Here is a 26,587-nt window from a genome sequence, read left to right on the forward strand (position 1 = left end):
GATGACGTGAGTGCCACTGCCAGTTGTCATTCATACATGTAAGCACGTGTGTCACTTCCACTGGCAGAGTTTTTGTAAACAAATTATTAGTTGAGTTTTCAAGCTTTTACGCGAGAAAAATGTCTGTGCCATTGTGTGTTAAGGACAAATTTACGTGCCGGTAAGTATTTTTAAAATTTACTCTCAAGTGATAGTAATATTACGTATCATTTTGTATCATTTACATGTAACCTTTTGAATGCATTTCTTAGGGTTAGTTCTACATTGGACAGAAATGTTTCTGAGTACGGGAAGAAATACATGTTTGATGACGACAATGAAAGATGCTGGCAAAGTGACAAAGTAACTATTATTTTATTTAAACGTACCTTTCATTCATAATAAATTTCATCTGTAATAACTGTGAAAAATGTTTCTAGGGAAAATCTCAATCTGTAATAATTACATTCAACGAAGAAGTAGAAGTGTCGCTTATTAAAATCCAGTTCCAAGGTGGGTTTGCTGCAGAAAAGGCACATATTGAAGCAGGACCAGATGTCAATAATTTAACATTCGTTCAAGACATTTATCCAGAAGATGTAAATTCGTTGCAAGAGTTCAAACTTGATCATCTTGTAAAAGCTACTGTATTTAAAATAATTTTTGAAGATACCACAGATTTCTTTGGTAGAATTGTTATATATTCTTTAAATCTTTACTCGTAACATCTGCTCCTACTGAGCTTTCATAATTCTTACATTTATAAGTCCTGTTGTTGAATTGTAGGTATTTTTATAAAAAAAAGACTGAATAAAAGTTTTTTATTTATTCATAATAAATTCTACAAAACTAAAGTACATTCATAGTATTTGATAACTTTTATTTACTTTGTGTTGACAATTTTGGATTTTTTCTACTTTAAATGTAATTATTATTTTGTTAAGCTAAATATAGACCTGTACAATAACAATGTGATAGTTATATTATGATATAAAGTTAAATATATAGCTCCTACTGGCATTTGATTTCTAGCTGTATTTTTTTTAATTTAAGAAAATTGTATCATATATGGAAGAGTTACAATATTAATTGTGCTAAAATTATAATCAGTCGGTACTTGAAATTTTTTAATCTAGTAATTTTACTAATTCACGCTACTGCTATATATGAAATTTTATTTATGAATTTTATATGAGACCAGATAGATATATCGCAGCAACTAGCATAGAGCTTTACATACTTTTGTATTAATATTCTTGCATACTTAGAGGTATTTATAAAAAAATATCATAAATGAACAACATTTTAACTAGCACGCTCGAATTTCTGCTTATAGTCTTTTCTTCGATGTAACTTTATATAATTAAAAAATATACATAATTAATCGGTACTAGTTGCTTGATGATACAATAATAAGTAAGATATCGTTGATTTGAACGTTTCACAATAATTATCGTGGTAATCAACTGAATCATACAAAAAAAAAAAAAAAAAATCAGATATCGTCGAATCGCTCTTATATGGTGCTGGTGCTGCTGTCGTACCATGGAGGCATCCAGTTCGTCGGTGTCCTGTTCGTTGGACGCGTGACACCTGCCAAACTGTCGCGGTGACGATTGTTGTACCCGCTGCCGCGATCGACGATGGACTTTCGACGGTGTCTCGACGGTGCGGCGGCGGCAGCCTCTCGATGATCGTCCTGCAGCACCACGAAAGCCTGAGAGCGCGTGACGCTGGCCGCGGAATTTTCACGCGCGAAACTCGGCGAGTACGGGCGATCGGCGGGAATCTGTGAATTGTAATTTGACGAGTGCTAAAATTGAAATCAATGTCGATTCGTGATAGATTTATTCATAAATCAAGACCTGATTGATCGGAGAAGGGCTGCGCTCGATATTGGTCGGATGAACGAGGGTACTCGGAGATCTGCGCGATCGCATCGCGAAGCCACCAGCGGCGCCCTGATCCTTGTCGACGTGGGTCACTTGCAGTCGATACGACGGACTCGGCGAACGGTTCTGTAGCGCTGCGGGGGGTGGCTTCGTCGTCGATTCCAATTGCTGAGAATTTACGCTCACCAGCGAAGAGCGCGATTGACTTAATCTGGAATTTTAAGCAAAAAGTTCAAGTAAAAGTTCCTTTGTCAAGTTTCCATATAATTTTTCATTCGGAAACAACAACGATCGCGTTTTTTGTTGAGAGAAAAAATAAAATTGTGGACTGCGATAACGCCGAGTTATATGGACGCGATTTCTTCGACGCGGACAAAAAATGTTTCCGCCCGGGATCGAACCGGGGACCTTCCGCGTGTTAGGCGGATGTGATAACCACTACACCACGGAAACGCGGTTGGAGGCAATATTCAAAAATCGCTATTTCAGCCAGTACAACGTTCCTCGTTAAAGTACTTGAAAATTCATTTTTAAATATTATTAAAGAGCATATAAAAAAAAAAAAATAAAAAAATTCGAGTTTAATGCCACAAGTCACGACGAAAAGTACCTTCTGTTCCCTGGCGGTGGCTTCTCGACGACGCTCTCCTCGTGCACGCGCGTATGCAATATTTGAAACGCGTCCTGACTCTCCGAGGCGTTGATGGCCCCGAAACAGTCGCCGCTATAATTTTCGGCCCAGTGTCCTCCTCCGCTCTCCCTTCGGTTTTTCGACGCGTCGTTGATCATCGTCGAGCTCTGATCGACGCGGGACATTCTGCGTTGATGGCCGATGTTGTTGTTGTGGTTGTTGTTGTTCATGCAGAAGGCGTCGCGATACTCCGGCTCCAAATTTATGTTACCCTCCAGCCTGTGTCGTGTCGCAACAAGAATCAAAAAAATTCAACTGAGAGCGCGAGTTTAAGACGATGCCGTGAATTACGATACTGATCTTCATAAGTTTTTAATCAAAATTGTATTAAAAATTTATGAAGCAGTAATTTCAAATCAGATTTATATTGTTACGTATAACTAGTGGCAACCACAGTTGCAAAATGCTGAGCGACTGAATGGTAAATAACGAAATAGCATACGACATCATGATAATAGTTGTTTCAGCCATATGAAATTAATAATAGTAGCTTCAATGAGTATCATAATAAATCAACGTTACAATGAGTTTTTTGTGTCAGCTAATTTGGTAAAGCCGTTAAAATTATTATTGGTATAATTGGAAGTAGAACACAAAAATATGGCGTATTTTTTAGTTTGATGTTCCCTACATGTACATTAGTATAGGTGAATACAGGTTTCCGTAATTAGCACGTACGAAATAGATTTCACTTATCGATGTTTTGTGCTCAGCGTGTATTGACAACGTTGCGACCAAAGGAATTTGCACATGGCATGCCAACACATATACAGCTGTATGTACGCGTTAAGCTGGACCGGTGTGCCCACGTGACAATATACATAGATATATATTTGACTACATGACTAACCATGCATATTTATCACACATAGATTACATAGATGTACGATATTCGCTCGTTGTGTAAAAATGGTAAATGATATAGATGCGACTGTAGTCACGTATTTGGCGTTAGTGTAATATAAAATATGTATGTAAACCCTTCATTCGCTCACGTTAACTTTGCTTCATATTTTGCGATTCATGAAGTCTTCAATAATTTATAATTTCTTTGTAATAAGATACAATTCAAAGAAAATGGCTAATTGTTTATTACGAGATCAATAGTATAATTTCTCCAATAATAAATGATAAGTTTAGAGTGTCTCTGTTGACATAAATTTTCTCAAACTTTCATTTCACGATTTGTAAATATTATTACACTTATGTTACCTAGCTCGATGTGTAACATCATTACAAAACAATTAGTCGTTGATCAAGTTCCGAGTGATAAACATGGACTTCAGTGATGTATATAACTCTGATGTCAGGTAATTTTTGTTTCGTGAGAATGAAATTTAAAAAAAAAATGGCATAATACTTTATATTATTGGGAATATTGCAGAGTGAAGAAAGAACCAGATGATGTTTCCCCAATTAAAAATGAAGATCATAAGATAATTGACAATGCATGCGATGCTAAAAACGACGAATTCTCGAGTTTTTGTCGAGAAAATTTAGTAAGTGTTGATGTGTGACTGTTTAGTCAATATTTTGATCAAGTATTTTTACTAATCTCATTTCCAGATTTATGGGCTTCGTAAAAATGATGACAATTCTGGACCTAATAACGATTTGGAAATAGAATTCGAATGTAAGGACGAGAAGCTCGGCATTAACTTATTAGTAGTCAAGAAAATCGAGGACGATTATCCAGATCAATGGCAGCATATGAAAAATAGTTGTGATTATCAGACTCAAAAGAAAATTAAAGAAGAAATTGTCGACGAAGTAAAAGAGGAATTGAATTTGGATGGTGAACTCAGTGATGCATTTGATGCAAATGAAAAAACATTTGCTCAAAATAGTCAACGCAAAACCCAAACTGATAAGGCACGCAATCGTACCAAATATCCATGTAATATATGCGGTAAAAAATTTGCACGAAAAAATTATCTCAAGGTCCACATCGATTCAGTACATAATGGTGTTAAACACGCGTGTGGTGTATGTGGAAAGTCTTTCCCACAAAAATTTTATCTAAAAATTCACATCGATGCGATGCATAATGGTATGGCACCTACTTGCGAAGTATGCGGGAAGAAATTCTTAACTGGAGCTGCACTCAAGATTCACATCGATGGAGTACATTATGGTGTTAAACATGCGTGTGGTAAATGTGAAAAGACATTCACACAAAAAGGAGATCTCCAGGTCCACATCGATGGAGTTCATAATGGTGTTAAGCATGCGTGTAGTCTATGTGCAAAGACTTTCACACAAAAATTTTCTCTCAAGATTCACATCGATGCGATGCATAAAGGTGTGGCACATACTTGCGAAGTGTGCGGAAAGACATTCACAGTAAAGGGTAATCTTAAAAGACACATGAATTTGATACATAATAAGACCACTTATTGTAATGAGTGCGGCAAGACATTTTCTCAAAAGGATCGTCTTATAACTCACATTAAAGCGCAGCACGAAGACATTGATCACGCTTATGTTTAATTGTGAAAAAAATTTAAACATAGAAAATATTTATGCAGACACGTCAAAAGTGTGCATGAAGGCAATACCCAAGCACGAGATCAATACAAAAGATCTTAAAACGTACCTATCAATACCGCGCAAAATGATGAAACATCGAGACAAATAAATAAATTAACATATCATAAATTAACATGTATTTATTTATTAGCATATAATAAATAAACATATCATAAATTTTTGCTCAGTAGTGATACTCAAAACACGACATATAATATAATTGTCATCGGTACAATGTTAACTGAAACACGACATAATTATACTATATCTCAATCATGTTACGCTCAGTATAGTGGTACTCAAAACACGACATATAATATACTTGTCATAAGTACAATGTTAAATACCGATACACAAGTAAGACCAATCGCAAACAAAAATTACGTTTTTTCGAAGTGGAGATGTCGCGAGGTGCAAAACTCAAAATTGCATAAAAAGGCATTTTTTGTATATTAGGATATATGGATGTCGCGAAAAAAGTATACAGCACTCCATTAGCACCGAAACAATGCTATGTAAAATTTTCAGATCGATTGGTTTATCCCTGCATGAGTTATCGCATTTAGAGTAAAACATCGAAAATTAGCAATATCGAATGTGTACGACTTTGCTGCGCTCAGCATCAATTATAAATTCTGTTTTTAATGGCATAAAGCGATCAAAGCACCGAAACATTTTATAATTACAACGCAATAGACTCACTTCAAACTGGTTGGTATTCGCAAATTTTCCGTCCTGGGTACGTGGCCGTAATTCACGTACTGCGATCGAATCTCGCTCATCGGCGCCATCGACATTCTGGAGCCTCTGCGATTGTTGACGGAGTCCATTCTCAGGCTGGCTCGGCTCGACGAGATCGACGGTCTGAGCGGGTGCGGCGGTTTGTAAAAAATTGCCCGATCCCGCGTCAGGTCGGAATTCGATCCGGACTTGTATTCGGGATTTAGAAAGATCGATTTGTATTCCGGATCTTGATCGATTTTGGTCTTGAAGCGCCGAGGGCTTGGCATGGTGGAAATTTTACTCCCGTCGGCGTGGCCGATTTCGTCCGCCGGTTTGATTAATTTAGGCCTTTCTCGAGGGAAATTCTGCAGTAACAAATGTGTGGACTCGATCTCATTATCAATCGATACTTTTTCAACCGCCGAATAAATTATTCTAATCCTACCTTATAAGCAGCTTGATATTCTGGAACGTCTAGAGAATTTCCATTGAGATCCTCGAGTTTTGATACAAGAAGCTTCAGTTCTTCTTCTTTTCTCAAGTTGTATTCGTTCTTATTCTTGAACGTTTGCTCTTCTTCGCGCTTTTTTAACTCTTCGTCCTCTTCTTCCGCGTCCCTCGACAAATTAGCCATCAATTCGAATTCCTTGTTTCGTGAATTAGAAAAATCATTGGTCGCTTCGGTTTTTTCAAAGAAGCCACTATCTGGTTTAGGGTGAGTTTCTGCTTTTTTGGTCAATCGGCGATCTGAAAAACAGTGGGAAGATATTTTATCGACGACAATCGAATCGAAACATTTAAAAATTGTACACTTTCTTTTATTTTAGAATTAAATCATGAATCTAAATTGCACCTGAAAAAGCATGCGCTATATGTAAGTGCGAGAGCTAGATACTTTTTTTTTACTAATACGACTGCTCATGCAGTGTTGTACAACTATATGTATATAATGTTTAAAAAAATGAAATTTGATAAGTAAAACGATGCTTGTTTCAATGGTTATCTTTTTTTTAAAACGTACTTTTGTTACCACAATCAGGTTACGAAGGGGCTACGTTACTGAAATCCTACAGTTTTACAACATATAAAATATAATTTTTAATAAGTACGAAAATGTTAGTCGACTAAAAAATGATATATACAACTTCTAGAGCTATTGTACGACATTGGAACTCATCTAAATACTACACAATTATATTTCTAAAAATCTACACTTTCACTGAATTTTTTTGCTTCTTTTTTTATTTACCAACAATTAAATTGATCACGCATTAGAAACTTAAAGTGTTTGAAAATATCCAATATTAAATGAGAAACAATGCATTTACGTTCTTGTATTTTCTATCAACGACTCGACTCGATCTCGATTCATTGTAAATTTTCACTCGGTGCATTCTTTTTTTTCTTGTAATTCAACTTTACAATTCGACAAGTATACATTTTTGACGATTTGCGTTTACCTAAAAAATTATGCTTTTTAAAAACATCGCTGTACTCTGGCGCCCAACAATTGTCGCCCTCGAGTCCGAGCTGCGCCGCCTGGCGCAGCAGTTCCGGCCTCTTGACGCCGATAAAGGGCACATACTGATCGTGGCTCTCCGTGGTCGTCTGCATGTCGCCCTCGAGGCGCAGATTCGAAGGTATCCTGACGGGCGCCGGTCGGCAGCCGGCGGCGGCGGCGAACCAGTCCCGCGACGTGGCGGGCCAGTCGCCGACCTTCTGGCTCCTCTCGCGCTGGAAGTCGCCCTCCATGCGCAGCGACGTGCCCCGACGGCGCAGCTCCGCACGATGGAAGCCCAAGTGCGGCACGAAACGCGAGTACTCGGTCGTGCCGGTGAAGTCGCCCTCGTTGCGCAGAGTCGTGCCTCTGCACATACACACAGCATCGCGAGCTCGTATAGGAATTTTTATATTTCACGCGGGTCGTAGTCCTTTGTGCAGAGAGAGAAAAAAAAGTTACCTTCGTATGAGCGCCGGTCTGGTCATGATCGTCGTTTCCGTTTGTTTGATCTCGTCGACGACTCGTTCGATCGGTTGTTTTTCATTTGTAACTTTAGGAAAATCAATTTGTGTTTCATCGTTGAAATCGGGCATGGGATTACTAATGGAAGCTCGTGAGTTTGTTTCGCTAATTGCATCTGGGTTTTTTTGTTCAAATTGATCGGTTTGGTCGGGCAGTTGCGCTGTCTCGGGTGTCAGCTGTACATCCTAAAAAATTGAAATGTTTTTTTTTTCGCAAACTGAAAAGAAATTTAGAGTAAAAAATGTATATTTAAAGATTGCTCGGGTCTTCTCGTATTGTATCATTTTTTTTCTGCCTTGAATGTGTATTGAATTTCAATGACAGTAAGATTCGCGTGTCATGCAACCCGAACAACAGTCGAGGATATCGATATAATATTCATAACGTGTATCGGAACTATAATAAAAATAGTTTCAAGACTTGATTTGCAGTTTATAAAAATTACCCCCATTCGCGAATAAAATAAATCATCAAAATTATTCAAATTAAGGAGAGCTCGAAGCCAGGCTAAAATTATTATTTTCGAATCCTTTTTTCGACGTTCCCACTAAATATTCTTTTAAAAGCTTCGTGTAGGTCTCCATTTTATAGTTTGCTGTGGACGTGCACCTACGTTTATAGAAAAATATTTTTGGTGCTACCCCAACCTAAAGTAACATTTTACTCCCGCTGAGCAAAACTAAAATGTAACTATTTTATTTTACCCTTCATTAAAATATTAAGGGGACCGACATCTGTTAAAAGTTTAAATTAAAAAATAGCTATATAAATCGAAATAGTGGACATTTTTTTTTTGATAGTAAAATATGTTCATTCTACACCTGATTGATAAAAAAAACTTCTACCCAAGCTCTGACATACTAATTAGATCAATTCTTACATATTATAACTAAATATTGTGTTATAAATCACTTGCCGCATGATCTTGAAAAGAGTTTTTCATCAATATTGATCTATGGGGTCTCAAAATCTTCAGAAAAGTTCCCTCATCCAGAATATGAAAAAAAAGTTTACTTCTCTTGCAAGAGCTTAAATAAGGGATTTAGTGGTAATAAAATATTGATTTTCTCAAAAATTGTCACATTTTGACGTGTATACGAAATTTTTCCGAAACTCTGCTCCGCTCAAGTGGATGAGGGCACTTTTCTGAAGATTTTGACACCTCATAGATAAATATTGATGAAAAACTCTTTTCAAGATCACGCGGCAAGTGATTTATAACACAATATTTAGTTATATGAAAGAAGTGATATAATTGGTTCTCCGAGAGCTTGGGCAGAAGTTACCGCAGGATAAACGACCATATCACAGGTAAAGTTTTTCACGATACTTTTCACGTTGCTCGTCCCCCCAACTATCGAAGAGCTACCCGAAATAAAAAAAAAATTTACCTCATTCTCGAAGAGATTCTCGATGCTGTCGGCGGCGTGAAATCTCAATCTGTACTCGGTGACCAATCGACGCTTGTCGTTTTCGTCCTCGTCCTCGTCGGAATTCGATCGCTGTTGCTGTTGTCGTCGTCGTCGTCCGCGTTGCTCTCTTTCCGCCGCGTAGCCCAGATGGTCCTTGGTGACCGGCTTGGTCTGCCTGCGCCGATAGCGCGCCAACTGATCGACGTCGAGGCCCTCGTGAAACAGGCATACTTCTCGGCCGCCTCTCTGCTGCTGCTGATGATGATTCTCTTGCTGTTGGGCTAGCTCGCCGTCCGATGAGGCTCGTCGATTTCTCTGTAGTCCGCCGCCGCCCCGCAGGCGAAGATTTCGCGTCGCTCTGTCCGCCGCTGCCGACCTGTGTTTTCTTTCGTTATCGCACGCTCAGAGCCAGAGTGTTTTATCCTAACTTTTACTTCATTTTTTTTTTTTTTATGTACTGATCATAACTTATAAATTTTGCTTCGTTCGAAGTTAGCTTTCCGCGGAGTTCAATGCGTATGGCGCACAATTTAAATTCGATATGCAGGTATGAGCTTTCGGAGCTTATCCACAAATGTGCGGTGCACCTAGACGAGTGACCGTTCGCGAACTGAAAAAAAGTCACAGATCGCATCCGATCGCGCGCAACAACAGCGCTGCACCCACCCGCTCTATGCACTTGTTTCGCGCGAGTTTAGGCTGTAGGCATATGAGTACACAACAAGCTTCGTAATGCACATGCAGTGTTTGCGCTCGCGCGGGTGCTGCTGCTATATATGTATACGATGATGCGTGCAAACCTCGCATAAACTCGACATGACTGGTTTTTTTTTTGCTGCTGCACGACGATATATACCATAAGAATTGCGAGAGGTAATGATTAGAGAAAGTACTATTATATTTTTATGTGTATACGTTGCGAGTGCCGTAGAATGTCTGGCTGGAAAAAAATTGATCCAAGCTAGATTCAAGATCCCTGATAATATTTTGTTTTTTTTTTCTTCAAAATCTATCGTAAAACGTAATTTGTAAAAATACAATACATCCATGTGCAATTATCGAAGTACAGTGATACTTAAAAATGATCAAAAAAGTTTATCCAACGAATATAGCTCGAAGTTATAATAAATATGTAGGAATGGGTTTGAAACTCGCTCGGAGACGTTTACGTGATGCCGCACGTGTTTGACAAAAAAGTCCATAATAGTAAAAAGATACACGAATAGGACTGAAAGAAAGACTTGTATACGTTCGTCGTTCGCTCGAACGTTATGTTACGATCGTTTTTTTTTGGAGAGACGAAAATGCGATCACGAAAGTGTGCCCCCACGCGATCTTCAGGAGAAAAAAAAACTTCTCTCTGTGCAGTGCTCGTATATAAATGGTTTATGCCTCTTTGCAGTAGATTTAATCGCGATGGTGGATTTTTAATCATTTTTATTTTCAAACAAAGACGGTCTCATTGATAACTTTTGTCAAAAAAAAAAAAAAAGAAAAAATCGTTCGTCGAAGCCTCGCCATCTCAAATATAGGCAAAAAAACTGGTTCTCAGTGAGCGCGTACATATAACTGCATCGGTAGAGCGAGAAATGTATTTTAAATAAATAAATAAATCCACGGTGCTTTGTGGTCATCGTGGGCCTCCACCGTCAACGAGGTAGCGTGGCCGAGCGGTCTAAGGCGCTGGTTTAAGGCACCAGTCTCTTCGGAGGCGTGGGTTCGAATCCCACCGCTGCCAATTGTTTTGCAGTTTTCAACATTGAGAACCTTTTGCTTTGGGCACCAACGAAAGAACGCTCGAGTTACGCACGATTGCTCCTTTTTTAACATTTTGTCAAACGACAAACTGATTTGAAAGATAAAATTCCGAGCTTTAAAAGTGTCGGTAGGAGTAAAGTAAAACTTGTATCTATTTGATATTCTTATTCATAAAACCGCTCGATCAATCGAGACTTGCGTAATTCCTCGAACTTGACATAAGATAAAAATATACCTAGGCTTTTGACGATTACGTTCGCATAACCGGCCTATTATCTCATACGGACTATAAGTTAGGCTTTACACTGTACTTTAAACATTCTCTATGCAATAATGTAATCGTAAAATTGTTTCATGTGTATAATCGCGTGCTTATGAAACTCATCGATTATTCCCGATCAACTAGCAGCGTGTCGCACGACGTATCGTTATTACTTATCATTCGTGGCATTCAACAACTATCATCGATTGCAAAGCTTACATACGATACATTTTCACAGCTTCGTTCATTTGTGCCGATATAATAACGATTTCCAGGGTTTCTTTTGATTCGTTACAATATTATTAAACTAAAAATAGCTGCGCCTACGAGTATCCTTACAAAAAAATTTATATTTCTTCCCTCATAAGTGTGTATATAAGAATAAGCTGACCATCGACCCGCTGACCCGATTTAACGAGGTAGATTTGCATGGCCACGTACCACCACCAACCAACCAACCAACCCTACTACACGTACTCCTTGCAACATCGCGATAAAATAAATGGCTCGGTCGCACCTGGTTACGTATGGCCAAAGGACGACTACTCCACAAGGAGGTGGGGTCAGTAGACCCCTCGACTCGCACACGCGCCGATTCAATCTGAGAGGCATTTCGCATGCAGCTCTCGTATATATATACGTGTATACGTGTTCTTGCACGCGAGTCAACACTTCTGCGAGCTTACACACGTACGCTACGACCGTATATACCGTGTGCACAAAGACAGAATTTTTGTACCAAGATTTGCCGCGTTGTTTGCGTACGATTCGAAAAAATGATTCATTTCGAATTAATCGAAAGATTCGGGTTACTTTGAAGAAATTTTCAGAGGCGTTTCATTATTCTGATTTGAAACCGCTCCCAAATAAGATTCATTGATTAAAACTGGCTATCTCGAGGTGTGGCGAACGTCAAAGGATCCCCACGCCTCTGACTTCAATTTTTCAAAAAGCTTCGGGGCCGGCAATCAGCATTTAGCCCTGATCGCAGTCGCTTATTATGAAAAATCTTTCAAATCGAGAATCTAGGTGGATAATGGGTGCGAGTGCATCAAATTTTCATGATTATTAAAACGAGCTGTAAAAGCGCCTTGATCGATTACTCGTAAATGCCAAAACAAATGTGCCATAAACGTCAGATGATAATGAATCAATGCCTGAAATCAAAACTACGGTCTATTTTAACATACGTGCTTGAAACAATTGAACAAACTTGTTGCTGCGTATCTGGATGTATATGATATAGTGGCTTCAAGCGAGAGTAAGATATTTTTTATATTCTCGAAAAATAGACTTTCTCAGTCTGAGGAAATTTTGAAAGAATTAAAAATTTTATTATATCAGAAGTAGTTTGGAGTAAATGAAAAACCTCCGTTTCGCTTCAATTTTTCAACTATTTGTAATTGAAAATGTTTTGAATATTTATTTGAGTATGGATTTTTTCATGGGCTCTTATAAACCATGACGCTGCAAGACCTACATTTCATCCATTCTTCATACACGAATCCAATCTACGTGACGAAGATTAATTAGTAAAATTGACGATGGTAAGAGACGAACGCAGAGCTAAATAATTCTTGCTTGTACAGTGACTATGTTGCTTCTAAGCGAATAATACAAAATCCTAATCATAGCAGATTATGAATAAACCAATTTTTCAATACACTTTTCGATAAAAAGAATTTTTTCGAGATAATTCTATATCTGCAGAAAGTAAAGTTGTTGATGTAACCTAAATAACAGTTTTAATCTGAGGTATCCGTTTTTTATATCCCATTAAATATACATGAATCGCGCGTATACTGTGCGCGCATATTACAGTAGATTCGAAAAAAATTGAAGGAAAAAATTTTTCTAACATCTTTTGATATCTGTATTTAACACTTGAGAAAGCCATTAAAATTATTAGACTTCATTTGGAACACCTCTCAGTATCTTGGGGATGTAGCTCAGTGGTAGAGCGTTCGCTTTGCATGTGAAAGGTCCCGGGTTCGATCCCCGGCATCTCCATGTTTTTTGGCTTTCAAAGATAATTTATAATTTTATTTTTAATAATTAATGAGATCGATTTTATCATTAGATAAACATTTTTGGAAATTTTCGATAATGTTTTTACTGATATAAATAAATAAGATGCTAGATTCAGTAATTTTATGAGAAAACTATTTACTTCGAGCAGTTTCTTTAATTTAAAGTTGCAGTATCTTATAGTAAATGATAAATGAACAAGAATTATGGAGAATGTAACTTGCAAAAAAAACGAAATCTCAAATTTCATGCAAAATTTTCATACAGTCGAAAAACAGATAAACATTTATGAACAAATTTTCTGAAATGCAAGTCCCTTAAGAGAGAAAAGCTATACTTTTACACAAGCGAAAAACAATTAACAATTTTTAACACTTTCGAATAACAATTAAATTCATATTTATCTATGCGACTCATACGCGGGATTCCTGCGCTGTGATTATAGCCAGTTTAAATAGAACAACAAAAGAGTAATCAGCTCGAGCGGTGTACAGTGACCGATCGTTTTCACTGTGTGTACCGCATTTAATAAACGTCTATCGATTTATGCTAATTCGACAAAACACTGTTGGGCTATTAACATCTCGCCACCAATCGACATCTAAATTCTTCGCTCCTTTTATACTTCTCTCCCAAATATTTTGCCTCTCGAAATAAAATCAGGATCGTTTCTTTTTTCACAAATTTAACGTTTACACGCAATTCATTCCCCACGGAAATATAACGCGGCGCAGGTTTATATCCGTTTATCAATTGTAATTTTTTTTTTCAATTGCCATCGGTTGTTACCGCAAGCAAATATCGACTCTTTGAAAACTATTGTATACTTTTCATCAATGAGTCGTACACGATTTCCCGCGTATCATCGCGCTGAAGCGTGATTTTTTTCAAATCGCAGCTCGCAACGCGCTCGAAACTATTGTGTTACGCAGTACAATAAGCGCCGTGTGTGCGTGCGTGAAAAGTCAGAGAAAATGTTGTGTACGAAGGTGAAAGGTGCAAGGGGAGGGGGTATGTAAGTAATTTTGTCTCAAGACAGCTGCGCCTCACCCCCTTGATGCCGAATGATCTCTCCAATTGTAGACTGCGTAGTCGTCGTCGTTGGCCATAGCATTGTCGCAGTGCTTTATTTACACCCTTATCGACGTTTCCAACAACAACAACAGCGGCAGCGGCAGCAGCCAAAATTTCTCGCAGAGGCCCCCGTTAACTCACTTATACGTCGATCTCCGGAGGTCCGCCTCGTGCAGCGGCCGCGTCAAAATCGACAGCAACGCGGAAGTAGACGCGTCAACAACAAAACACTCGCTGGTGGCGGAGGTAGTAGTACGACGACGAAGCGCTACGACGTCTTCTCTCATTGCACCGCTGCTGCTGCTGCAGTTTGCCTGCTGCCTGCACATGCATATTATCGGGAGTAAACTGGCTACGAGCTGGCTGGTCGCGAAGGCGCCAAGCTCTCTATACCGCCTCGAGGCTTATAAGGCTCGAGCCTATCGTTTGTGTATATAATATGTGTGCCTGTATAGAGTAGAGAAAGAGAGAGAGAGAGACGGCGCGAGGTTCTCTCTCGGTTCCTTGGCCTCCCCCGCGGGCTGCGCATGTGTATACACACCTGATATGTAATACCTCGAGGCGAAGAGCGAAGGTAGCGGGGTGCAGTTCGTGCAATATACACACTACCTACTGACTTACTGGCCTACCCCTCGCTCGACACCTGCTGTATATTATGCACACACACAGACGCATACCCGACGTATGTAACAGGGTGGCAATCGTTCGATCGGTTTCTTATTCGAAGATTTCGGTCTAGCAGCTGAGCGATTCAGTGATGGATTCGGATTGTTTGAGTGAGGAAAATTGCATACAGTATCGAATTTTCGGATGAATCTGAGACTTTAGCGCTCGAATACCTGCGCAGCATCCGATCGCGATCGAAACAAGAAAAAGGCACCACCGCTTATCGCGCCTCGATCGAAAAATCAACCCTATAATGTAAAGCAAATAACAAGGTGAAATATACCTAGGCTGCGGCATCGATTTGTATATTTTTGGGGGTTCAGCTCCCCGCGGCGATGCATATGTATATATCATGCGACACAACACACAACACGACGAATATAACGATATAAATAATTAAGTATCGCTAAAGCCATTGCCAAGTGCACGCCGCGCGCGCGCCTATATGCATTCCGCACACAATGGAAATCGTTACGCGACCGCGCACAATGCGAGCGAAAATCGATAAAAATGTAATTTTACGTTATGCTCGCGCGCTCGTGCAAAGTTATAAAGCAACGTCTCGTAGTTCTTTTATATTTGACTATAGAAAGCGCGAGGAAAGTCGCGCGCTTCCGTATGTGGGCGAGAGAGAGAGAGAGAGAGAGAGAGAGAGAGAGAGCAACTGATGAATTTCGCATGATATGTGTAAGTGAGTTTATTCGATACTCATTTCACTAACGAGGACGTCGATAATTAAATCAAAGCAATTTCAAAATGCATCGCCAGAGATCTTGTGTTGATGTTGTATCAGGTCACTGCAGAATTTGGTACTTATTATTTGGTACTTCTAAATAATGTAGGTCGATACTTTTCATATGGTACTGGATGGTAGCGAGGATATTTTTATGATATAGCTACATTTCTCATTTGTTCGCAGTAACACACAGTGGCTACGATGTAGGGGCAGCAAATTTTGGAATAAATATTGAAATTTTTTATAATATATGACTCTACGTTACGGGAACTATTTTTAAGAACTTAGTTTTAGAAGGCCGAAAAAATCGTAGCCAAGTTTGAATTTTAAAGTGATTCAAATAATGTAAACAAAATGTACACGGAAAAACGTTTGAATATGTTTCACGCTAGAATTCTGAAAAAGAAATGAGAAATTCTGCTGAGCTCATGTCGTCACCAACACTGAGCGCGATTAAGGGTCGAGACTGAACCGTGATTCACATCCATATATGATCATTAAATTATTCATAAAAACTTGATCATCCTCTGACATGAGATCGGATTCAATTGCGCATATTTTTGATTTCGAGAAAAAAGCGATAAAGAGATTTTTAAAGAGTTAATAGCAAAGCAAATTATAATAAAAAAATGTATTTTACATGAGTTTTATACAAATAAGTAATTTGCCATCAAAAATTGGTACACAAAGATCGCGAAGATTTCACGTGTAACAAGCGTGAAAGAAAATTTGAAAATAATTCAACATTACTCGAGCACAAAATAATATTCCACGAAGTTTTCAAAGAAAGTATGGTGTGTAAGTGTATGTTTAATTGATAAAAAAAATCTAGACTTATTTACGAAATCCATTTATTAGAAGTTTCAATGGACATTTAATGGACATGGACAATATGCTACTTTGAATAGCATAATACAAAAATTTATATATAAAATGAATTTATCGCAGTTCGTTACAAATCGATTATTTCAGCTTTAAATTATTAATTGACGCAAATTACAGTTTATTTTTATTTGACACACACTATCATATATATTTAGTTTTCTGCAGCTGGCTTTTTGATTCGAGTATTGCTGCATTACTCTTGTAGTGGGTTTTTTTTTATTCGCCTGTTATACTGGGTTCATTCAAACTTCTTGAACTATTTTTGAGTCGTTTTAGCACTGCTTTTTGGCGGAGAAGTAGAACTAGTAGAATCAGTCCACGCTAGGCGGCAAATGATGTAACAATTTTTATTACTTAGTGTTTCATCGATAATCATTTCACAACATTCTTGAGGCAGTTGATACTTCGTCAGTTCCATAAAAGCTTTAATCGCCCAAGAAATAAAAAATGGCTTTGCCATTACTTCGCACAGATGCTCATGGGCATAGCGTTGCTAAGCTCTGCTTGTTTTGAACATAAGGTGCTTCGGATCAAACAGCCAATAATAGTCGTTATAACTAAACATCTTTTTGGCCACCTTTATGTCAACAAAATTTAAATAATCGTATAATGATAGTTTTGGTGAATATTGTGTTTCTTCTATTCCTTTATGATCTATAATTTCACATCGAACTTTGGGCAATATTATTAAATTTTTTATGTGGTCGGCATAAAGTTCATATTTCATAGTCGCCCGTAGATGACGTTGGCTAAGTAACACTTTTAAATCGTCCATGTATTTCATGATAGCCAGTATGTCAATTATCTGGGGGTCTATTCCCTTTTCTTCGAGATGTTCAAGAATTGATAAAGCTGCAGATGCCAACTGCAATTTGGTCCTGTTGTCTTTTGGCCATTTGCATAATTCTAAGTGGCCAGCTGTGGGAATAACGACCCCGGAAATTTTGGCCCCGCAGTCCAGGAGCTTTTTCGTTGTGAGGGGTTTTAAGTTCATTGTGGATAAACGTAAAGGTGTTTGTTTACGCCAGTTTTCTATATCGATGTTAATCGGTAGTTGTTTTTCTTTGCACATTTGAAATATTTTTTCTAATAAATTACACCGATCATTTTCTCGAAAAGGTCCACAGCTATCACAAATCTCATGAATTATAGTTTGACCACGCTTGTTGATGGAATTCGGATCGGCTTCGTGTTTAAGCAACAACAATATAAGTTCTTCGTTTGTTGTTTTCAATGCCAAATGTAGTGGGGAGTCATCGCAATAATTATTTCTCGAACAATTCGGACTGCGTCCGATTTCTAAATATTTGGTTACAATATCTTTGTAGCCTAGTGCGCAGGCTATGTGAAAATGTGTATTTTCATTTTCATCAATGTAAGTGATATCAAAATTTTGATAAACACGATAAAGTTTTGCCAAAATTTCGTGGTTGTACTTGCCAATATCAAATAACTTGTGTATCGCTGTTGTACGATATAACAATCCCTTGTCATTTTTTCTCCGCCTAATTGTATCCTTGTAGCCGCTTCTTATTGCAAAGTCGACGAATCTCGTATCGGTTTTGTGGTTTTTTAAACAATCCTGAAGTATGAGCCAATCGATTTCTTCTGGCGATAAAATTTTTGATAGATCTGGAAGTTGACCTTCCCACTTTTGGATGAGGTCACAACTCTGTACAAAAAATTCTTGTTTTTTTTGTTCACACTCCCACTTTGTTGACTCTCTCAACCTTTTCATTTTTTGTATGCTTGTCATGTTGTTTGACATTTTTTAAATCACATTAAATTAAAGAAAAAAAAAAGTAATTTTACTTCTATTTCAGACAACCACCGAACAAGATTTAAGTTAGACGTGTACAGTCTGACTGGACTTAAATATGACTATTACTACGAGAGAGCTGCTTTCCGCGCCATAAGCAATTCTGTTATGTAAACATATGGAATAACACAGGGCGATTTTCATTTCATAGACCATTGATATATTATTTTCCTTTCGAATTGATCGATAGGAACAATAACTTTTTACCGAAACCCATTCAAAAATTCAAGTCAAACGAAAACATTTGTCCTAAATTCCTTTCAAAATTAGCAAAACTCCTGATTGTTTTATCCTATATATTTTGAGTACTATTATCAATTCAAAATATATTATAAATACCGCAAAAATATTCCTATCGTCATATTGGGCTTTTGCGTTAAGCCGCAAAATAATAAATAATTTTGGTCTCTATATGAGGCATGGAAGTAATGATTGTACGATTTGAGATCTCACATTTCAAATGATTGTTTGTTCGTCAATAAAAATAATTAAAATTCATTTTTATAATTTATTTATTTAAAATTAATGTGGACTATAGACAATATCAAATAATATAAGATTGATCGGTATTTATTTTACTCGTGTCATTAATTTCATCATGAGACTGAAAAAAAAATCATTATAGTCTTCGCTAGACAAAATCTTGTAGCTTTTTTGGAATCTTCTTTTTTAGCATTTTTGTCTTTTGTTATTACATTTTGTTATAAATTTTACTTCATTATCTTCAGTCTCCTTATGACTTTGGACTGTAGCCGCTAAGCAAATATTGACTAAATCTTTGTTCGTTAATGATTCGTCGATGATCATTTCACAGCAGAGAATCGGCAACCGGCACTGCGTCAGCTCCATGAAAAATTCCAATGCCCAAGGCCGTAAAAATCTTCTCAACAGTATCGTGCCCAACTTTTTATGAGCAGCGTCGATGACATTCGCGGGTAAATAGTCTAATGTACGTAGCGTGAACTTGTAGCGCGCATATGTGAGTACTCTAGCCGCTTCATCGAGTCGTAACTGCATAAAGTCGTAGATCGTCAGGTGCGAAATTAGTATCTTTAGTTTTTTTGCTCTTTTCTCGTACTCCTTGTCATTAAGCCAAGACTGGTCAAGATCCGACGACATCTCTAACAATCCGTTTTTAGCGAACAATTTCACGATCGTCAATGCGTCGCTTCGTTCAAGTTGATATCCTCTCTCTTCTAGGGCATGAATGATGCCGAAAACGTCCGACATTACATTCGATTTAAATCCATTTCTTATTTTGCGTGCATATAAGCCATGTGGTTTATATTCATGCAACTTATGGAATTCATTTTCGAAGTACTCGTCGAAGTCTTTCCCAGTGGGAAAAACGAAGCTAGACAAATCGGCGCCATTTTGCAAAAGTACATGAACCAATTTTGGCAAAAGATTCACCACGGCCCATTGCAGCAGTGTCCGACCCTTATCGTCTCGTACATCAACTTGTACTAGTTTACCGATTTCGTTGTTTAACTTGAAAAATTTCTCTGCCAAGTGCTCATTGCGGTATCTCTTGATAATCAATTGCAGCGGAGACAAACCCTCTGAATTGGCCAAATTCGGATTCCCGCCGTTCCTCAGAATTAACTCGACTGCCTTTTCGTTCTGGAATGCTATAGCCAGATGCAACGGAGCGGCGCCCAACTTGTTCGGGACGTCGACTCGCACTGTCTGCCGGATTTCGTCGAGTATCTCGAAGAACAACTCCATTACACCATTATCCTTGCCTCTTTTAGTTAGAAAATGCAAAGGTGCCTCTCCTGCCTCGTCGACCGAGTTCGGATCGGCGCCTCGTCTCAGCAGTAATTCGATCGCCTTCTTGTTGCCGTGGCGCGAAGCCACTTGCAACGGTGTGCCGCCCAACTTGTCGCGGACGTCGACCCGCAACGTCGTCCGCTGGCCGCCCTCGTCGCAGATCGCGAAGAAAACCTCCGTCAATTCCTCTGCCTTGCAAACGTTGTGCAGCGGAGTCGATCCGTTCTTGTTGATTAGATTTGAATTGGCGCCATATCTCAATAGTAATTCGACCACTTTCTTCTCTTTCGCCAAATGCAGCGGAGAATCGCTGGTTTCCGACACGAGGAGATTGGGATCGACCCGGCCGAACTCGAGAAATTTCTCGACCACGTCGCAAAGGCCGTACTCGCAGGCCGCGTGGAAGTGCGTGTAGCCGGACTCGTCGGTATAATTAACGTTGACCCTGTCATAAATTTTGAAAAGGTAAGGAATGAGGTAACCATATCGACTCTTAGCCGCACGATGTATTAGTGTGGTGCGACGCGACGTTAGTTTGGCATCTTTGTCTACGTCGGGCTCGTTTTTGTAGCCGGTACGAGCCACAAATTGAATGAATTCTCCGATATTCTGAAAATTGATGGAATCAAAAAGAAGACACTCAATTTCTTCGGGTCGGAAAATGTCCCGGAGGTTAGGAAGTTGGTCTGTCCAATCTGCGATGAAACAATTGATTCGACAGAGAAATTTATATCGCTCTTCTTCAACGTCCCAATCGACATTTTCTAGTAAACTCACCAACATTTCCAAACGGTCGGAGGTAGACATTTTTTAGTAAGCTCACACGCGATACACAAACACTTATAATTGAAGATACTTTTTACCTCAAGAAAATCACGTGTTCTCTCACTGCGGCTTATAAACGAATACTGACTTTAAATCGTTGTAGAAAATATATAAAGAACACGCGGTGGAAGCTAAACTTTCACTTTTCTTCTTCTTTTTTCTTTGGCCTTGTGAGCGCTGTACAACGCCCCCGAACTGCCAAACTTTCACTTTTGAAGATGTTCACGTTTCGGTGTCTTAACGTGTACACTAACTGATGACCAACGACGCGCGTGGAAGCTATAAAAAATATGTACAGTGAAAGGATGAAGTGTTAACATCCGTATGTAGCGAGGTGGTTTCTCGTGTGTACAAAATAATAAACTGAAGGATTTTGCCACAAGTTTTATTGAAATTTCTAAGTCTAGATAAGTATATTTACAATTGTCAATAATAAGTCATTATTGCTTCATTAATAAAATGCACGCCTTTTTTATAGTGAACTATTCGAAGCATATTAATAATTACTAACTCAGTTCTGATCGTCTGTTAATTCTACTGTCAGATTGTTGTAAAATCAATTAAACATCAAATGTATAAAAAATTACCGAATTAATTCATCTTCAATAAGTTTAATCGAATTGCTTATGTGCGAAAATATTTACGAGCGTTATATATCGAGAATTTTTAGTAAGTAACAGTTCGAATGTAAAACAGTAAGGACCCTACATCTCTGTCGTCTAAAAATAAAGTCATCTGCATCATTTTCATATCGGCTTACTTTTCTTTCTTTAGACAAACTGGTTGTGTCTAATAACAATGTTGTTATATACAAATATAGTTACAATAATTAAAATTCATGAAAATTTTTCTATTTTATAATGATTATAATAACTATTACCTTTTTGGCAGTTCAAGAGCTTCATCTTCATCCAAAACAATGCCATTTCTATCTATGGTGACCACCTCAACGTTCGGGTTTGATTGCACAAATCGACATATGTTGGATTTTTAATATAATACTAGACTAGAAATTTATTATCTGCATCCATTCCAACCAGGACTGTTGTTTACGCTTCACACCGCTAGGTAGCGCCTACTCGTGAGCGTCGCTCCCATAAACGACTAAGCGAGGAGAGACGTATATAGGCAGGCGTCTCCTGCCGGATTGATCATCTTAATATCGGCTTACTTTTCTTTCTTCAGACAAATTGATTGTGAATGCTGCAAAAAGTAAATATAATTTATATTAATGACATTATTTTTGAAGCGAAGTATATAATTTGAACGCACATAGATTCAGTTGATACTTTCTAGGAGACATTAATTTTCTAGGGCTCCTATTTTCGATAGTTCGATGTGCTCGAGCATAATCAAGGCATATATTATCGACTGTACCATACATTTCTATCAGCAAATCTCGAGCAAATCTGCGGACCGTTTGTTTCTTCATCTTTTTCCATGTTATCTCCCCAACTGTGACGCCACAGCCAGGATAAATCTATAAATTTATTTTATTATAAGCTTTGAAGCAAGTTCTAAGAATAATCATATTTGTAGTAAAAATCTCTTACGAGTAAATTAAAACATTTTAATATTTTATTTGTTTTTACATTTTTACAGTACATAAAATATATTAACAAACCTGCCCATTTTCCAATTCTTTATAACGGTCTCATTGAATCCTAAAAAGAAGATCGTAAGAAATTTACAATTAGTATTTTATTATAGGATAGTTGGACCAATTAATAACCGGGTATCACTGAATGACCATTTGAGAAATATGCTATAAAACAATGAAATATATATTTGTTTGGACATTATTCAATTCTTTAGCGAACTGAGCATCTTGTTATCAATGTCTGATGAAATTTTTTTACGGGGAATTTTTTTAAAGTACTCAGTTTTAGAAGGCCAAAAAAATTCTTCAAAAAAATCGTTGCCAAGTTTGACCTTTAACCTGGTTCAAATATTGCAAACAAAATTTATTAACGAATGAATTAGAAATTCAATCGTAAACAATATCATCATAAACGATTTTCACATCTTCCTTTGCACACTTATCGGGTTTAAAGTAAAAACAAATTAGTTTGAATATTGTCTTTTCCGATCAAACAAGTCATAATAACACAAGATAAATGTTACTCATTCATTTCCGTGGTATTAAATATAAGGATCCTCAGCAAAATAGATACAAGTGAAAGAAATCTGAAGGAGGTGTCTCAGAAAATAATTTGAGGGAACAAAATTTGGATATAAATGGCTTTTGCTCTCCCACCAAAAGACGGTACACGAAGGTCGTAGGGATTTCGTGTGCGACAAGTGCGAGAAAATATTTGAACAAAAACTGCATTTGCTCGACCATGAAAGGACAGTACACGAAGGTCGCCAAGATCTCGCATGCGACAAGTGCAAGAGAAAATTCGGATATAAATGTCATTTGCTCCTGCACATAAAAACAGCCCGCAAAAATTCGAAAGAATACGCATGCGATAAATGCGAGAAGAAATTTGGAAGAAAAGCAGATTTTATCAGGCATCAAAACGCAGTACACCAAGATCGTAAAGATTGCGTGTGACAAGTACGAAAAGAAATTTGGATTAAAAGGAAGTTTGCTTTTCACCTAAGAACAATTCACGAAAGTCACAAAGATTTTGCGTGCGACAAATGTGAGAAGAAATTTGGGGTTTTGAGCAATTTAACAAAACATCAACAGACAGTCCATGAAGGTCGCAGAGATTACGAATGCGTTTATTGTGGAAAAAAATTTGGGCATCAAGGCACTTTGATCCGACACAAAAAAACAGTCCATGAGAAAAAAAATGGAAAAAAACAGCAGTCGCTCATACACACAGAAAAATGCACGAAGAATACGAAGGTGGATCAGTAATAACAATGCATTCATATACCAAAAAGCCCAACTTATAGAAACCATTCAATACTATTATTTAAACCAAAAAATATTTTTTACGTTTTTTCAAAAGCTCTCATAATTGTTTTTTCCTATTCTTAGTTTTATCAGTTCAAAATTAATTATAATTAATTATGTATACGAAAGAGGAGACAAGTTATGCGTTGCTCATTGAAAATTATTGTAAAATGATTAACGAAAAACCCTGTCCGTAAAACTGCAAACTCTTACCAAATTTGATAATTATATAATCCATACCTTACGAAAATATGACATTAATCATGAAAGTGAACTTGATGACGGAGTCAAAATAGATTTTGAATGTCAAGAGCCCAATATGAATGTATTATTAGTTGAAAAATTATATTATCAATTAAATTTCGCAAACACAATCGGAACCGGAAGATTAATTTACAAATTGTTATTTATAAAATCATGTAAAAAAATAAAATTATCGAAATATTCTTTTCCATAATTCATCATAAGTGAAAATTACGATTGGAAAAATTGTACAATTATTAGAGGTAAATTTCCAACTGGCTACATACAATAATTAATAACTCAGTTCTGATCGGCTGTTAATTCTACTGTCAGATTGTTGTAAAATCAATTATACATCAAATGGATAAAAAATTACCGAATTAATTCATCTTGAATAAGTTCAATCAAGTTGCCTACGTGCGAAAATATTTACGTGCGTTATGTATCGAGAATTTTTAGTAAGTAACAGTTCGGTGCAATCATTCGATTTTCGAAATTCCCACTCTAACGATCGCTGCGCACTCGCGCAGAAGCAGGAACAACGGCGAACTCCGAAAAGCCTAGCCACGCGCCTCCTGCGTTAACCAAGATCTTTTCCGCTTCTGCAATCATGACCGTCACGTATGTATCTCTTTATTAAATATTATTATTGAGAATTAAAGCAGTAAGGATTGTCGCAAAATGTGTATTAATCACTGCGTAAACGCGACTCTTCGCCTGGATCACAAATTTTTTTTGCCATCGTGACGATTTAAATTTCTATTGCAATTGTTGCAAAGCAACAACATGTGCGATGTATCCCTAACCCAAAAATGCCGATACTCGGTTGGAATTATTTTTGCAACAATCGATGTATGATGAATAACAAAGATGTTGCTAGTTTTTAATTTTTCTATATTTTGTTCGTACTCGTACTAACGTTTTGTGTTTTCAAATTTCTAGTGGTAATAAAGAAGTCAAGGCCGAGGGCAAAGTTTTGCCTGCAGTACCAGAGGCGGTACTGAAGAGGAGGAAACGCAGAGAAGTTGCCAAAGCAGCTCGTCTACAAACCTCCATCAAAGTGAGTACTTTTTTACAGCTATGATGAATAATAGCTTTACTTAAGAGATGAAATTTATAAACAACCGTTTTTTAAATTTCAGAAAAAAACTCAATACCATGAGAAGCGTCAGGAGATCTTCAAGCGAGCAGAACAATACTCGAAGGAGTACAGAATTAAAGAGCGAGAGGAGATCCGCAATATCCGAATGGCTAAGAAATTCGGTAACTACTACATCCCTAGCGAAGCTAGGTTGGCTTTTGTCATCAGAATTCGTGGGTAAGTTTAATTCCATACCATCTACTACATTTAAAACTTTGCAGTCATTAATAATTACTATTTTCTACAGTGTGAATCAGATTGCCCCAAAACCAAGGAAGATCCTCAAGCTTTTCCGCCTGAAGCAAATTAACAATGGCGTGTTCATTAAATTGAACAAAGCCACCACTAATATGCTTCGTATCATCGAGCCATACGTTACATGGGGTTACCCTAATCTCAAGAGCGTCAAAGAGCTTGTTTACAAGCGTGGTTTTGCCAAGATCAACAAGCAGAGAATTCCAATCACCAGCAATGGTATCATTTCAAAAGGATTAAGCAACAAAAATATCATCTGCACTGAAGATTTGATTCATGAAATCTTCACTGTTGGTGACAAATTCAAATACGCCAGCAACTTCTTGTGGCCATTCAAGGTAAATTAGTGCACATTTTCTGTTTAATTATACATATCTTAAATGAATATCAATCTAAATGTATTATTGACATTGGCATAGTGGCAAAGAATAAATTTTTTTGTTACTTCCTACAATGTCAAAGATTAATTTGAGAACCCATTACTTCACATCTGTTTTTTAAGTTGTGAAACAAGTAATTCTTGCACATTTTAATTTTTCTCCATGAAACATATCTAATAATTTTTCTATAATTAAGATTATGAACTTTTGATAATTAATGCTTTATTAATTTTTAGCTCAACACCCCAACTGGTGGATGGCGCAAGAAGACCAACAACTACGTTGAAGGAGGTGACTTCGGAAACCGTGAGGAAAAGATCAATGAACTGTTGAGACGCATGGTGTAATTTTAAAGATAAATAATATCTTTTTTAAAATACCAACAATGAACAAAGACATTTATTTTAAAATCCTAACTGTCCAAACCTTATCTCCATGTGAAAAATTATGTTTGCATTTTAATGAAAGTACAGTTAAAAATATTGAAATGTATTATCAGATGAAGCAAAAAAAAACAAACAATTCCCCTATCCGATGACCCTTTGATGAAGATTGCAAAGTATTGACCATTCGTAATGGATAAAT

The 26,587-nt window shown here is 37.5% G+C and overlaps 3 protein-coding genes and 3 non-coding genes across 6 annotated transcripts; 4 read left to right on the forward strand and 2 right to left on the reverse strand.

The window, feature by feature from the left end:
• Positions 1 to 28: 28 nt before the first annotated feature.
• Positions 29 to 1,468, forward strand: LOC106652833 (nuclear receptor 2C2-associated protein). Its single transcript, XM_014371973.2, has 3 exons — positions 29 to 160; positions 252 to 342; positions 420 to 1,468. Exons 1-3 carry the CDS (start codon positions 120 to 122, stop codon positions 702 to 704), a joined length of 417 nt encoding a protein of 138 aa, XP_014227459.1. The 5' UTR covers positions 29 to 119; the 3' UTR covers positions 705 to 1,468.
• Positions 1,465 to 14,680, reverse strand: LOC106652832. The gene is made up of 9 exons (XM_014371972.1): positions 14,348 to 14,680; positions 9,229 to 9,625; positions 7,775 to 8,022; positions 7,275 to 7,681; positions 6,260 to 6,561; positions 5,794 to 6,179; positions 2,482 to 2,781; positions 1,845 to 2,082; positions 1,465 to 1,768 (listed from the first exon to the last, which is right to left on the reverse strand). Exons 1-9 carry the CDS (start codon positions 14,404 to 14,406, stop codon positions 1,496 to 1,498), a joined length of 2,610 nt encoding a protein of 869 aa, XP_014227458.1. The 5' UTR covers positions 14,407 to 14,680; the 3' UTR covers positions 1,465 to 1,495.
• On the reverse strand, positions 2,252 to 2,324 carry Trnav-aac. Its single transcript has one exon. It is a non-coding gene; the product is annotated as a tRNA-Val (tRNA).
• Trnal-aag lies at positions 10,906 to 10,987 on the forward strand. The gene has a single exon. It is a non-coding gene; the product is annotated as a tRNA-Leu (tRNA).
• On the forward strand, positions 13,208 to 13,279 carry Trnaa-ugc. Its single transcript has one exon. It is a non-coding gene; the product is annotated as a tRNA-Ala (tRNA).
• A 10,094-nt stretch (positions 14,681 to 24,774) lies between the features above and the next one.
• LOC106652868 (60S ribosomal protein L7-like) lies at positions 24,775 to 26,392 on the forward strand. The gene is made up of 5 exons (XM_014372024.2): positions 24,775 to 24,847; positions 25,169 to 25,286; positions 25,369 to 25,544; positions 25,615 to 25,960; positions 26,239 to 26,392. The coding sequence occupies exons 1-5, from the start codon at positions 24,837 to 24,839 to the stop codon at positions 26,347 to 26,349; spliced, it is 762 nt and encodes a 253-aa protein (XP_014227510.1). The 5' UTR covers positions 24,775 to 24,836; the 3' UTR covers positions 26,350 to 26,392.
• The last annotated feature ends 195 nt before the right edge of the window (positions 26,393 to 26,587 follow it).

Source organism: Trichogramma pretiosum, unplaced genomic scaffold (genome assembly GCF_000599845.2).
Source record: "Trichogramma pretiosum strain Unisexual culture from Peru unplaced genomic scaffold, Tpre_2.0 scaffold3, whole genome shotgun sequence".
NCBI lineage: Eukaryota > Metazoa > Arthropoda > Insecta > Hymenoptera > Trichogrammatidae > Trichogramma > Trichogramma pretiosum.